Raw genomic sequence first — 13,918 nt, 5'->3', positions numbered from 1 at the left:
TGGGATCAAAAAGATGACCACCTATTATCCAAATTGTATTGATAAGCCACATTTATGTTTAAAGTGTTTTAACATAGTGCACCGTTAGATGCAAGATTTGTTCTCATTTTTTTTTTTATTGATGTTTTAATAAAAATGTTTAATTGTACAATAGGGAACTTTTTACTTCAAAGTATCTTCTATTTATGGGTTATATTCAAAATATCCTAACTATCAATTTTCACTCAATTTTTACAATTGTAAGAAGTTAAAGCACTCTAGTCACCAATGATCACCGTGGTGTCACAGAAGAAACCGTAGCTAGTCATATATGACTAATGTGGCAGTTAAAGTGTTAACGTTATGTATTAAATATTTCATAGATTTTCTGTAAAGGATTAGCAAATAACAAATTTCAGTAATTAGTTCTTTTATTATCCATAGGGAAGATTTAGCAGAAGTTCTCTGTATTGCAGAATGGAATGGAACCCTATCGTTTTATTCAATTTCAGGAAAATCATTGGGGAAAGATAGACAACTCAATTTTATGCCACTTAAAATGTGTAACTTTGCAGGAGATCAATATATTTTAATTTCTGGAAGTAATAGACAGTGTTTATTAATGACATATGATGGGATACAATTGATTAACATTGGTGGTACATTTTCCTCTTGGGTTTGGAGTTGTGCTGTACATCCAAGTTCTACACATGTTGTATGAATAAAAATTTTTCATTTTTTATTCAGTCTTTAATTTTATAATTCTTATTTCTTTAAACTCATAATTGTACAATTTATCATAATATTTACTTCAATACTTATAATTAATAAGCCGTAGAAGTACTTAAAAAGGAATTATTTGTCTTTTTGTTTAGGCATTAGGTTGTCAAGATGGTACAATAACATATTTACAGTTATCTTGGGATGTTATACATGGATTATATGGAGATAGATATGCATATAGAGAAAATATGACTGATGTAATAATACAAAATTTAATTACTAATCAAAAAGTTCGCATTAAGTGCAAAGATTTGGTAAGTATACGAAATATCTTGATAATAAATATAATTTTAGATACAAATTCGTTCTTTAATTTTTAAATTGAAATAGTGTACTAAAAGTACTGATAAATAAGATACATTATCTTCTTCTTCATTCTTATTTTATTTTTAGATATATCGTATTGCTGTGTATAGAAACAGATTAGCAGTTCAATTATCGGAACGTGTAATAATTTATGAACCATCAAATTCCAATGATGGAATGCATTATCGAATATATGAAAAATTAAATCAAACATTAAATTGTAATTTATTTGTTGTCACTACGAACAACTTAATTTTATGTACAGAAAGACAATTACAAAGTCTATCTTTCAATGGTACAATAGAAAGAGAATGGATACTTGATGGACTTATAACTTATATAAAAGTTGTTGGTGGACCAATTGGACAAGAGTGCCTTATTATAGGTTCGTATTACAAAATTTGTGCAAATCCAAATAAGATATCTTTGCAAGAGATAAGAAAAAATGAAAATTTAACAAAAGATAAATTAATTATATTTAATATAATTATAATAATATTAATTATATAGTTTTATTGAAATTATTAATTTATTGAGAATCAACTGATTTGCATAAACTTAGTCATGTGTTAGTGACAATTTAGTTATTTTTTTTATATTAACATTTAGCTCTAATGATTTGTTTATTACTTTTGGTTAACAAAATAAAAATAAAGTATATAATGAATTCTTATTTTCATGTTTTTTAGGTTTAAATACTGGCTATATAGTGAAAATATATTTAGATAATCCTTTCCCAGCATATATAATAAAAACTGAGGGTTCTGTAAGATGCCTCGATATCAGTTCATTAAAGGAAAAAATTGCTGTTGTTAGTGATCATGGAGTCCTTTCTGTATTTGATTTATATACAGAAGAAAAACTGCAAGAATTTCAAAATGTAAATAGTGTGACATTTAATAATAGTTTTGAAGATATAATGTGTTTTTCTAGTGGAGAATATTTAGCAATTAAAGTAGGCAATTTTGCGGAATATAGACAAAAATTTTCGGGACTTGTCATGGGTCACAATGAATCAAAAGTGTATTGTTTAAACGGTTCTTCTATTGTCACGTTAGAGGTAAATTTGTGCTTTGGTATATATACAACAAATATGTTATTAAGTAATGAAATTTAAGTTATAAAATGCTAAGTTTTGAAAATAATAGTTGCATGCATATAATATAACGTAATTTATGATAACATAAATGATGATAACTAAAATATTATTGTCTGTATATAGGTACCCTTATCATTGTTTATGTATCAATATATTGATATTGGTCTTTTTTCTAATGCTTACAACATGGCATGTCTTGGAGTAGCAGATTCTGACTGGTTTGCTTTAGGAACAGCTGCTTTAGAAAATTTGGAATTAAATATTGCATACTCTTCCTTTGCTAGAATAAAAAATTTAAAATATATAGAAGTTTTATCTGAAGTGGAAGAAAAACTTAAATCTGGAGAATGGGGAAGAGAAGCATGCATGGCTACTGCTGCAGCTGCTATGGGAAAACTGAAAGATGCTGCAAAACTTTTCCAAAAAGCTGGTTTACAACAATATGCATTAACTATGTACTCCGATCTACGTATGTTTGATATTGCACAAGAATTTATCGTTAGTGGAAATAATCAGGTTAGTGAAGAAATCATTTAGTAATATGTTTTATTTAAATTTTCATATTAGTTTTATACAGGGTATTCTATGTCATTATTACCATGTAATTTCGTGACCATTGTCTAATTTTATAAAAAATTTATACACATGCTTTAGCATGTATCTTAATCATTAAGGATTAAAAATGATATATACATATATTGTTTACAAAGATAAATATTTTATGTTTGGATTTTTCAATAAATTCATATTTTTATTTTAATATAATGCAAAATATAGTTACAAACTATACATAAATGATAAAAAAGGTATGCACACAGGTACAAATTTTATTAAAGATATGACATTACATTACATTATGTAATGCTTTGTGATAATACGTTACAGGATGCTATATATGTTACAATGACATTTATATTAAAATCAGAAATAATAGGAATAAAAATTTTGTTCCAGGATCGTACAATTTTACTTCGTAAACGAGCAGAATGGGCTAAAAGTCTCGGAGAACCTCGTGTTGCGGCAGAAATGTTTCTTTCAGCTGGAGATGTTGATCGCTCCATAAATATAATCGCAGAATATGGCTGGATTGACATGTTAATTAAAGTTGGCAGACAACTTGATAAAGCAGATAGAGATAATTTAACTGTAATTGCTAAAAAATTAAAAAAGCTGGGTGCAACTCATGGTGCAGCAGAAATTTTTAATCGCTTAGGAGATGATCCTGATGTAGCGGATGTTTTAGTAGAGGCTCAAGCTTGGCCAGAAGCATTTGAATTAGCTGAGAGAAATCCCAAACTGAAAGCTAGAATATATGGACCATATGCTAGATGGTTGGCAGAAACTGGCCATTTTTCTGAAGCACAAAAGGGTAATTTTACTCAAATTTCTTTATTTGAATAAAATGTAATTGGAATATACAAAGAAAACTTGAAATTTAAAAAGAAAATAATTCACAATTTGTTCGTATTAAATATGTGCGAAATAGTAATAAAATTGATGTTATATTAAAACATTCATTAAATTCTGCAGCATTTCAAATAGCTGGACAATCAGATGAATCTGTGATGGTTTTAATAATGTTGGCTAGAAATGCAGTTACTGAAAAAAGATTTCGTGATGCATCTTACTTTTATTGGCTTCTTTCTCAAATCAGCTTAAATCTTAATAAAACTGTGGATGAATTACAAACAATGTTTCTCCAATATTATGAAAAGGCTGAAATCTATTACGCGTATCACGAAGTACATAAATATGTAGTAAGTAATTTATGTATCACTTTACAATACATTAATAACTGTAATTAATATTAAGAATTCATAATGTGTGTGTGGGGGTATGTGTTAAAAATCACTGATATTACATTAAAATACTAAATACATATTACTAGGTAATTATTATTATTATTATTATTTTTTTTTTTTTTTTTTTTTTTAGGAAGAACCATTTACATCATTAATGCCAGAAGCTCTTTTTAATATTGCGCGATTTCTTGTAACTAAAACAGAAAATATTCAAATAGAAGGAGTTTCAAGATTCGCCATAATATACACATTGCTAAAACAAGCTTCTTTGCTTGATGCTAATAAATTAACTATGCAATTACTTGAGAAATTACGAAAAACAAAAATTCCAGTAAATCAACTTAGCCAATTAGAAATTTCAAATTTAAATGCTCGAGCATCTTCTTATAGAGATCCTGAAGAACTTTTACCCCTTTGTTATAAATGTTCGACCTTTAATCCCCTGTTGCCATCAAATAATCAGGGGCAATGTGTGCAATGTGGTCTAAAATTTCAATATTCTTTTGTAATGTTTGGTAAGTACTACTTTTAAGAAATTTTAATCATTTTTCAGCTTTGTTTTCAAAGTACAAGAATAAACGAAACAATGTAAATATAACATTACGATAAATTTATTATTAAAATCAATATATTTAAAGAAAATATAACATTTGCAAACATTTTCAAACCAAATATACATTTTTATAAATATACTTCATTTAATGTTTATAAAAAATATGTAGTCAGTAAAAAATTATAATTCATCAAAAATATATAAATCTTAAACATAAATATTGTAATTTTTATATTTTGAGCGTATTAGTTATTATATAGTATTTGCTTCTTTGATAGTCTTTTTTTATCAGAAGACGTTTAAAACATATTAAAAATAGTGACATATTATATTGTACCATATTGTATATATTATATTAGCAGTATTATAATAATTACAGTAGTTAATATAATAATATATTTCTTCATTTCGACTTGACAGCCAAGAAAAGACTTGGTTTACAATACTTTTACACTATTTACAGTAATTATTAAAACTATAAAAAGATTGTAATATGTGTATATATATGCAAAAATTGCAGAAATTTTACCATTGGTCGAATTTGAACTGGAAGAAAATATTTCTGATGAAGAAGCAGAAAAATTAATAAATGACTCATTATCATTATCCGATGATATTACAACTACAAATCAATTTTCTGTCACCTCTGAAATTGATCTTTTTACAGCACGATTAATGAAATACGAGGTATTTTCATATTTTGAAATACGAGGTATACGAGTATATATGTAATAGTAATTAATATATAATTCTACAACTTAAGGGGCAATTAATAAAATTAAAGTCAATAATACGGTGATGTTGAATAATATTTTTGACATTTAATAACATATTTCAAAATGTTATAATTACATAAATATATAAAAAAATATAATTATAAGATATAATTATAAAATACAAGTAAAATGGATTTAATTTAGTCAATTACTCACTTTAGGAAAAATCTAATTCTTCTACTATAATCGTGGGAAGAAATGTCTTAAAAAGTATGGATCCATGTACAGTATTAATTATTAAATGGCCAAAACCATTTAAAACAAAGTATTTTAAAAATCTTTTACCTGATTTACAAATTACATTTTGTAAATCTTGTTTAAAGGTATGTGAAATTTAACGTTATGTATATTTATGTATATATGGTAAATTTATATAAATTAAGTTACACATGTTTTTATAGTCAAATAAGAATAAATAAAAATTTGTAATACTGTGGAACATTTTAAGTTAAGGTATACATCATATAGTAATTATAAGATATATAGACTTTAAAGAAATGTAATAATTGCTTATCATTCTTTTTAGTTATTTCATTCAGATGACTATGAAGTGGCTTTATTAAGACACGGATATTGTCCATTTTGCAGAACAGTAAATAAAATTTCCAATTAGTGCTTTTTGTTAATCTAGATATGTTTATATAAGTACAATATTATTTTTACTGTAATAAATTATTACCATTATAAATTAAACTTAAGTTAAAGTAATTTAATGTACGTAATTTGTATTAGCCCCATTGCAGACGAATGTCATTGCAATTTTGCTAACATACTCGTATACTTCAAATTCGGCAATTATGTATTTCTGATAACAGAATTGTACATTATACAGGGTTGATTATTTAAGACGAGCTATTTAAGTAATTTTTTCAATTCTGAAGATAAAATGAAATGTTTGAAACGAAAATTTTGTGATCGCGATAATGATTTCGACAAAGCTTGTTTACGTTTTGAATTGATTGAGCATGACTTTCTTAACAAAACCGAGAATGTGTTCCAGAAGCGTTCACCAATTTTCATTTTTCACTCACTATTACATCCGTGATCTTGAATGACCATGACCATTGAAATCGTTTTGAGAAGGATTATAACCGTAAAAGTTCAAATATACATAGTCCTACTTAAAAAAATGAAAGTAACTTTTGAATTTTCTAAGCTCGCCCACCTGACAAAAAGTTTTGATCATTATGTAATGGCCCTCGGAACCAAACAACCTTTGTTTTAAACATTTCTCCTTATATTCAAAATTATTTATGTATTATTTAAATTTATGTTCAAAATTGAAAAAATTATTCAGGTGACCTGGCTTAAGTGACTCACCCTGTATAAACTTATTAAATCGCACAGTTTCTTCGTTATGAGATTATAACGATATTGTATCGTTCGGTCTGCATCGAAATCTGTACTTTTATTTATTCTATTCGCTTTTTTTAAATATTTTTGCACATATTATCTTTAATTAATTATATTTAATAAAATTTTTTAGAAATTAGGATCAATATTGTATGAAGAGTCTATCTGAATTTAATTAATTCTAAAGTATAAGATATTATGTATATGTAACAAATTAGTAAACATATCTTTAACCAAATTTTATGTGTAATGGATATCTCGATAATCCAGTTATATAAACACGAATAGTAGGTAGTAAGTTGGTTTTCATTTGCACGCTAATTGTTCTGATTTCTTAAGTACCGTTGAACGAAATCTTCAGAAGAATTGAGTGTATTTCGAACAGTTACAATTTGAAAGATGTTGCGTGAAGCTTACCTGACGATTTTCCTTTTTGTAAATATCGTTAGTTATAAATTGGATAATGATGATATCACGGAAATTCCAAATTCAATGTCTCGCGGAAGGTGTAAGTAACAGAAAAATGAATGAAATTGTATTTAAAAATGACGAAGGTACAAAATAAAAATAATAAAAATTATAAAATTCAATTAATATTTCAGAATAGTTATATTTATTTTTGCTATATAATATAACATAAACATTTATATTATGTATGAAAATGATAAATTATTAAATCGATTTTTAAACAGTCTTCCCGCTATTCAGTGTTATTCGATTTGCAAACTCGCAATGCCTTGCTAGCAACAATTTAAATGGTACCTGCTTTACCAGAAGAGAATGTCGTAATTATGGTGGAATACCATCTGGCAGTTGTGCAAATGGACATGGTATTTGCTGTGTTTGTAAGTAATTAAAATATTCAAACAATTTTTTATGAAATTTGAATAGTGAGTTCATTTAAATTTAATGTTTACAGTTCAAAAGACGTGTGGTTCCACAACAAATATAAATAATACATATTTCACAAATCCAGAATATCCAACAACTTATGAAAGGCAAGGACGATGCACAATAACAGTACAACGTTGCAATTCAAATATATGCCAAGTGAGCTAATAAAATATGCTAAAAACTTTAAATTTATCATAATAATTATTTAATTAAACGTTGATCGAGTTAAAGGATATAAACTTTGCTAGAAAATTGAATTAGCATATACTTTTTTCTTTTTCTATTTCTGTAAAAAGTTATAATATGATTTATGTTTAATTTGTAATATCCTAAATTGGTTTTAGTTACGTTTGGATTTCTTGGAATTTAATCTTGCTCCACCGAATTCTAGTGGAATTTGTGACCTTGATCTCCTTTTAGTTTCTTCATCTGGAAGCAGAATACCTCGAATTTGTGGAGAAAATGCAAATCAACATGGTAATATATAAAATTATTAACACAATAATTACATACAAATATCAAATTATATGTAATTGTAAATAAATATATAATAATTAGAATTTTACAATATAAATTGTATAAATATTTAATAAATAATATACTTAATTTGAAATAAAACAATTAACATTTGCAGAAACACTTTATCCGGATAAATGAAAAAGTAATTTATGATTTTTGAATAGTAAAATAGCTTCCTATATTTAAACAAAATAATTTAGAAAATGTAGATAAAAATTTAATAAAATTATAATTGGTTGAATTATATTTATATTCATTGATAATACATATACATATATTTCATGAACTATTGAGTTGCAGGAGTATATTTATATGATTTATATCTTCTATGTTCAGAATCACACTTTAAATTAATTGGTAAATCTATGTCCATATGAAACTATGTATTTGTATTATGTATTTGTAAATACATTCAATTATTTATGACACTTACAATAACTTAACACTAATCAACTCTTTTGTTGATTTAAATTTTTCAGTGTATGTGGATTTCAATAATGATACTCCTATTATGATATCGATCGATACTAATACTGGATATCCTACAGATCGTCGTTGGAATATAAGAATTCAACAATTACCCTGTGATGCAACATATAAAGGTATGTATATTATAAACGTATTTTGTATTGCCTTTTTTTAAATAGGTATATATTTCATAATTAACAACTAAAAATTGACATTTAAGTACATTAATATTTAAAAAAGATTTTAACTTCAAATAATTTTAGCCTTTTATTTATAAAAGTTGTATCATTTTTTTAGCTTATAAAAAGTAAGATATTGAGTATATATTATTGCTATCTTAAAATAGAAGTAACCAATGATGTCTAATACTAAAATACTTCTAACTAATAACTTGATTATAGAATTCTTCTTACAGCCCCAAATGGATGTTTACAGTATTATGATAGTGTCACAAGTACCATAACAAGTTTTAATTACGGCACAACACAAAATCCAAGAGGTATTATAACTATTAATAATTTACAGAAATTAGTTATTTTCTAAAAATAATTATATACATTATCACTTGCTTAAAACATATACAAATGTACATGACTGTAATATATACAGTAATATGCCAGAAAGTACAAGAAAAATACAGTATATACAGTAATGTGCCAGTTACAAACTACAACTACATAATAATTAAATATTTAAGTATTTAGAACCAGAATTTTAAAAAATTTAAGTTATATTTTACAGTGTAAAATTTTTTATATTCATTTATGAATATATAAATTGTATACCTATAATAACTATTGTATATCAAAAGTTCAACAAATTGTATCTTTTGTTTTATATTAAATTTTTTAATATTTTGTCTAAAAAAAAAAAGTATTCTTATGGATATTAACAAAAATTAATTAATATAAGATACTTATTATTCATGGGAATGCCATTTAATTATTAACAATAACTAAATAATAAAAAATAATAAAAGTTATAAAACTTAGATAATAAAAATTATTTTAGAACCACCAATAGGTACACGGCAAATCGCAAATACAAATTATGGTGTATGTGTAAGAATGGCACAAGGATATTGTGCCATTGAATGGTCTCAAACAAATTCAAATTCATTTACTGTTTCTGGAGATACTAGTGCATTTGACTCTACTTTAATAGGTAACATGATGTCCTAATTAGTTACTTACATAGTCATAATATTTATGTTAACAACATTAATATATTATTATCATTATAATGTCATACATTAATATATCATACAAAACATTTTGAAATTTTATTAGCATTGTAATGAGACATAACTATTATGATTATATCAGTAAAATTTGAAAATGTATATAGAAATTACAAAATATTTATTGTAAGCATATGTTTGTCAAAAATCACATTCAATTCTCCACTATTATTACTATATAAGCCATAATATTTCCTGAGATCATCTTTAACGTTAATTATATGTTTAATATGCTATATGTTATTTTCCTACTAAAAATGTATGTTCGCAATGTCTTGTAACTTCTATAAACATCTTCGGATTGGTTCCAAATTTGACTAATGTAATTATGATACTCGTGCCTCATTATAATACTAATGAAACCACATAGTTATTAAATGTTGCAAAATAATTTATTACTTCCAAAAACAATCGTTTCTTAAGTGGAAACAAATCATTATTTTAATATTATTAATTAGTATACTTATTTGTAAATAAATAGGTACTCAATATGCAGCAGTACAAGGAATCAATTGCACTAAAGACTTTGTTATTATTCCACATCCATTTCAAAATGGTGTTGCAGTTGGTACAGAACGATTTTGTGGTAATGGCTTTATAACAAAAACATGTAAGTATATATTTACTATATCTATAATTTTCTTTTTAACCAAACATAAAATACTTAATATAAATAACTTGCATAGTTCTGTGTCTGTTTATAATGTATCACATATATATATGCACAGAATTTACATATATGTATGTGTACTATATGGTTCTATTAATTATAATAACTTTTTTTATTTTAGCTTTCTCCAAGCCATTTGTACTATATGTTGTCACAGATGGCGACGAAGTTGGAGAAGTAGAAAATAAAGGATTCTCATTAATGTATCGTCAGTTACCCTGTGTAGCTTAAATAAAAAGCATGTTCTTATTTCACATATACATATGACATATACACTATAATAATAATGTTATAGGATATAATAATTTTTATTTAGTTTGAAGGACTTTCTTTTTCATTTGCTACCCTTTCTTACGATTATCACAGTCAGTAAAATACTAAGAGTTTGAAGAATCATGTGTACTATTTCTTGCTAATTATCGAATTGTAAATATTGTATCATTATTATATTACGTCATTATTGGATTTTATGTTAAAATATAGGTATATTTAATTTTATCGTTATATTTTGTTATTATTCTTCTCATATGTTGAATTGAACTGTTATTATTCATATATTCTTTAATTTCTACATAATTACAAATTTATTGTTTATAATACAATCTCTCTTGTGTCTTTTTATTGTAGTGATACCAATATAAAAGAGCATAAAATGTAATTTTATTACATCTAATATTCTTTAATGATCAAAATGAATTATGAAAAAACAATCACAAACAAATGATAATAAAACTGTAATGTAAACAATAAGATAATAAAAATGTAAACAGTACAAATCAATATGTTTTATTTATATTATTTAGTCATTAAATATTTGCTTCCTGAATGAGTTTCTACTTCCTTTGTCATAGCATTATACCATGTGCTAAGGTTTGTATTATTTAAAGCATCTTTAAAAGCACTGCATCCTTCTATGCTCTTCAAAACTCCATATACAGCAAGATCTGATAAATTAGGCTTTTCTCCTCCCATAAATGTACCACCATGTTTATTAATAGCGTTTATCCATTTGTTGATTTCATCATATAAAGATTGTCGAACATCTTGTTTTAAATGATGTCTTTTTTTTAATCGTTTTGATATAAGCCACATAGCTGTTGCACCTACATTTATCATAATTAATCTTTCCCATCTTGGAAAATATTCTTCCCATTTACCAACCTAATTGATTAAGAAAGTATCTTTTCATTCTACCTTCTTTTTTTAACTCCTTACCATACTCGGAAGAATCTGGGCCCAAACGTTGCGCCCGAATGGTCGGGAAAGGAGCCGAAGTGGCGGAGACAGTGTCGGAACTTGAAACATGATATCGTGCGACTGAGTGCGTAGATAGCCGTGCCCGCGTTTAGAAAAAAAGACACCATTCAAGGCATTGACACTAGGCCCGAGATTAAGACCACGAGTCTGACTCGTGATATTCAAGTTTGGCTCAAAATTCTCATCACGACTCAGACTTGTAAAAGTATGGCAGGGGGTTAATTTATACATTAATGCTAATGTTATTATATTATCTTGCTTGGTTATATAGTATGTTATGATGCTTAACTGTTATTAAGCTACTTACTTTAGAAAACCAATTGAAAGTTTTATAGGCTTCATCAAGTGTTCTATACACATTCGGTGATAGTGTGTGCACAAATTCATCATCAACCCATTTTCTCCATTTGCGCTCTTCCCTAGAACAATATGTTACTCAAAATACAAAAACTAAATAAATATTAGTAACAAAATATAAGTATTAACATTGTAATTTTAATACCATTAACTAATAACTATTCTTTCTACAATGGAACTTACATGATCTTATCCATAATTTTATTAGCAGGTAAATTATCTTGATACATTAAGAAATATTTATTCATAATTTCATATTTCAATCTTCCATTTTCATCATGCATTGCTATGCTTGGATAATATTCTATTAAATCATTAATTTTTTGGGATCTCTCTTTCAAATATGATGCTAGTAGAGAAATAATCATTGAACTATCATTTAAAGGTTGGTATCCTGAATCTACTTGTGCTAAAAGTATTGGTACTTTTTTATAAGATGACCAAGATATTTCTTTCCGTAATACAGGATCAACTTCCACAATTTCATAAGATATTCCATAGTAATCCAAGAAAACTCTGACCTAAAGTGGTTTTATACTTATAATTATCACAACTTATGAAAACAATAATTTATTATTTCTAAAAAAATGTGATTAAAATTTAGATACTATATTTTACACTTATATTTTCATTTGAAAAATATACACGTTGCTAATTATATCTTCATCATACTATTAATTCAGTACTTACTAAATAAATGATACATATGAATATTTTACCTTACAACAAAAAGGACATGTCTGATATTGATAAAGAGTTAATTTTAATTCAGTAGTATCCACTGGAAAAATAATCTGCAATAAAAATAAAATAAGAAAGTATTTTGATGTATGAAAAGCAAATTAATCCAATGTTATGCTTTGAATTAAATAAGCGTGAATCAATATGTAAACACAAAATACTTCTCTAGAAACTGGTACTGGTGGTTTTTCTTTAAGTACTTTAATTTTTTCTTCTTTTCCTTGAAGATGAAATGTTTTTGAAACTTCCATATCTTTATACCAAGAATATCCTGTGGTGATGGCTATACCAACAGGAAATCCAATAGAAATTCCTACTAGACTTGCTTTAAATACAGTTCTTAACATTGAAGATTGTCGAGATGCTGATAAAATACTTTCATTTCGTTTTGGATATCTTTTAATAACATTTTTAACATAATATAAATTTTGTGGAAATCTTGACAGTCTTTGCAATATAGACATTATGAAGTCTTATTATATACACAGATTAAAATAAATTAATTATTTTAAATACGTTACTCTTAAATAAATTATTTTGCACCACTCAGTAATATGACAATTACAAAAAAGGTTATGCATTAAAAATACAAAATATATGACTTTCGTAATAAACTTTATAGATCACGCGTTAATCACATTTAATTTTCGTTCTAATACGAAATTTAATAAATAATCTAATAAAATTATAAGAAAATATCCAGCACAAATTTGTATTTATTTATTGTTGATTACAAAACCACTAAATGTATAATTAATAACACTTATCATTTGCATTAACTCTGATAAACAGTTTATTAACTTTATAAAGAGTTTATTCTTTAGAAGATAGGAATTTAATATTACACATTTATAAATTACAATTTGTAGGAAAAAATTTATATTTCATATTCGATCTTTAATAAACTTATTTTAATTTATTTGTAGAATAGATGTAATAATATCAATAGGTTAATTGAGTAAAACGTTTTTTCCACCGGTATTGTTGATAATTGATTTTCATTTGTGTAGTATTGAATTTGTATCATGAATAAATTTTAAAGGTTATATAATAATTTTAGAGGTATATTATACTTCTGTATCTATATATTTTGCGCAGGCGTGACAACCGCGTAACAGTTA

The 13,918-nt window shown here is 25.7% G+C and overlaps 3 protein-coding genes across 15 annotated transcripts in view; 2 read left to right on the top strand and 1 right to left on the bottom strand.

The window, feature by feature from the left end:
* The window catches only part of LOC126924122 (intraflagellar transport protein 122 homolog), a 33,657-nt gene extending 27,651 nt beyond the window's left edge, over positions 1 to 6,006 (top strand). For 10 of the 13 annotated variants that reach the window (XM_050738303.1, XM_050738293.1, XM_050738327.1 and 7 more), the window contains 11 exons: positions 424 to 694; positions 855 to 1,016; positions 1,156 to 1,453; positions 1,758 to 2,128; positions 2,291 to 2,683; positions 3,122 to 3,536; positions 3,698 to 3,924; positions 4,103 to 4,484; positions 5,043 to 5,209; positions 5,460 to 5,621; positions 5,825 to 6,006. In XM_050738303.1, the coding sequence (XP_050594260.1) occupies positions 424 to 694; positions 855 to 1,016; positions 1,156 to 1,453; positions 1,758 to 2,128; positions 2,291 to 2,683; positions 3,122 to 3,536; positions 3,698 to 3,924; positions 4,103 to 4,484; positions 5,043 to 5,209; positions 5,460 to 5,621; positions 5,825 to 5,911 (2,935 nt within the window). In that variant the 3' untranslated portion in view covers positions 5,912 to 6,006. Of the gene's footprint in view, positions 1 to 423; positions 695 to 854; positions 1,017 to 1,155; positions 1,454 to 1,757; positions 2,129 to 2,290; positions 2,684 to 3,121; positions 3,537 to 3,697; positions 3,925 to 4,102; positions 4,485 to 5,042; positions 5,210 to 5,459; positions 5,622 to 5,699; positions 5,752 to 5,824 lie in introns of all 13 variants that reach the window. The other 3 variants (XM_050738368.1, XM_050738378.1, XM_050738348.1) reach the window with 2 other exon arrangements.
* Positions 6,007 to 6,878: 872 nt separating this feature from the next.
* On the top strand, positions 6,879 to 11,222 carry LOC126924338 (uncharacterized). Its single transcript, XM_050738701.1, has 9 exons — positions 6,879 to 7,159; positions 7,344 to 7,496; positions 7,571 to 7,701; positions 7,890 to 8,022; positions 8,544 to 8,666; positions 8,948 to 9,031; positions 9,544 to 9,696; positions 10,254 to 10,382; positions 10,564 to 11,222. Exons 1-9 carry the CDS (start codon positions 7,051 to 7,053, stop codon positions 10,671 to 10,673), a joined length of 1,125 nt encoding a protein of 374 aa, XP_050594658.1. The 5' UTR covers positions 6,879 to 7,050; the 3' UTR covers positions 10,674 to 11,222.
* Positions 11,206 to 13,892, bottom strand: LOC126924323 (prostaglandin E synthase 2). The gene is made up of 5 exons (XM_050738677.1): positions 12,959 to 13,892; positions 12,776 to 12,850; positions 12,240 to 12,577; positions 12,007 to 12,118; positions 11,206 to 11,603 (listed from the first exon to the last, which is right to left on the bottom strand). Exons 1-5 carry the CDS (start codon positions 13,259 to 13,261, stop codon positions 11,238 to 11,240), a joined length of 1,194 nt encoding a protein of 397 aa, XP_050594634.1. The 5' UTR covers positions 13,262 to 13,892; the 3' UTR covers positions 11,206 to 11,237.
* Between the last annotated feature and the right edge of the window lie 26 nt (positions 13,893 to 13,918).

This window comes from Bombus affinis, chromosome 2 (assembly GCF_024516045.1).
Source record: "Bombus affinis isolate iyBomAffi1 chromosome 2, iyBomAffi1.2, whole genome shotgun sequence".
NCBI classification, from domain to species: Eukaryota; Metazoa; Arthropoda; class Insecta; order Hymenoptera; family Apidae; genus Bombus; species Bombus affinis.
This window is presented reverse-complemented; position numbering and strand designations above follow the sequence as displayed.

Bases quoted from the DNA above. Each gene is read 5' to 3' on its own strand.
- LOC126924338 (XM_050738701.1), top strand. From the start codon at position 7,051: ATGTTGCGTGAAGCTTACCTGACGATTTTCCTTTTTGTAAATATCGTT. The intron at 7,160-7,343 runs GTAAGTAACAGA...ATTTTTAAACAG, and splicing joins TTCAATGTCTCGCGGAAGGT to TCTTCCCGCTATTCAGTGTT. The intron at 8,667-8,947 runs GTATGTATATTA...TTCTTCTTACAG, and splicing joins CTGTGATGCAACATATAAAG to CCCCAAATGGATGTTTACAG.
- LOC126924323 (XM_050738677.1), bottom strand. From the start codon at position 13,261: ATGTCTATATTGCAAAGACTGTCAAGATTTCCACAAAATTTATATTAT. The intron at 12,578-12,775 runs GTAAAATATTCA...AAACCACTTTAG, and splicing joins CATGTCCTTTTTGTTGTAAG to GTCAGAGTTTTCTTGGATTA. The intron at 11,604-12,006 runs GTAAGTAGCTTA...TTAATCAATTAG, and splicing joins CTTTCAATTGGTTTTCTAAA to GTTGGTAAATGGGAAGAATA.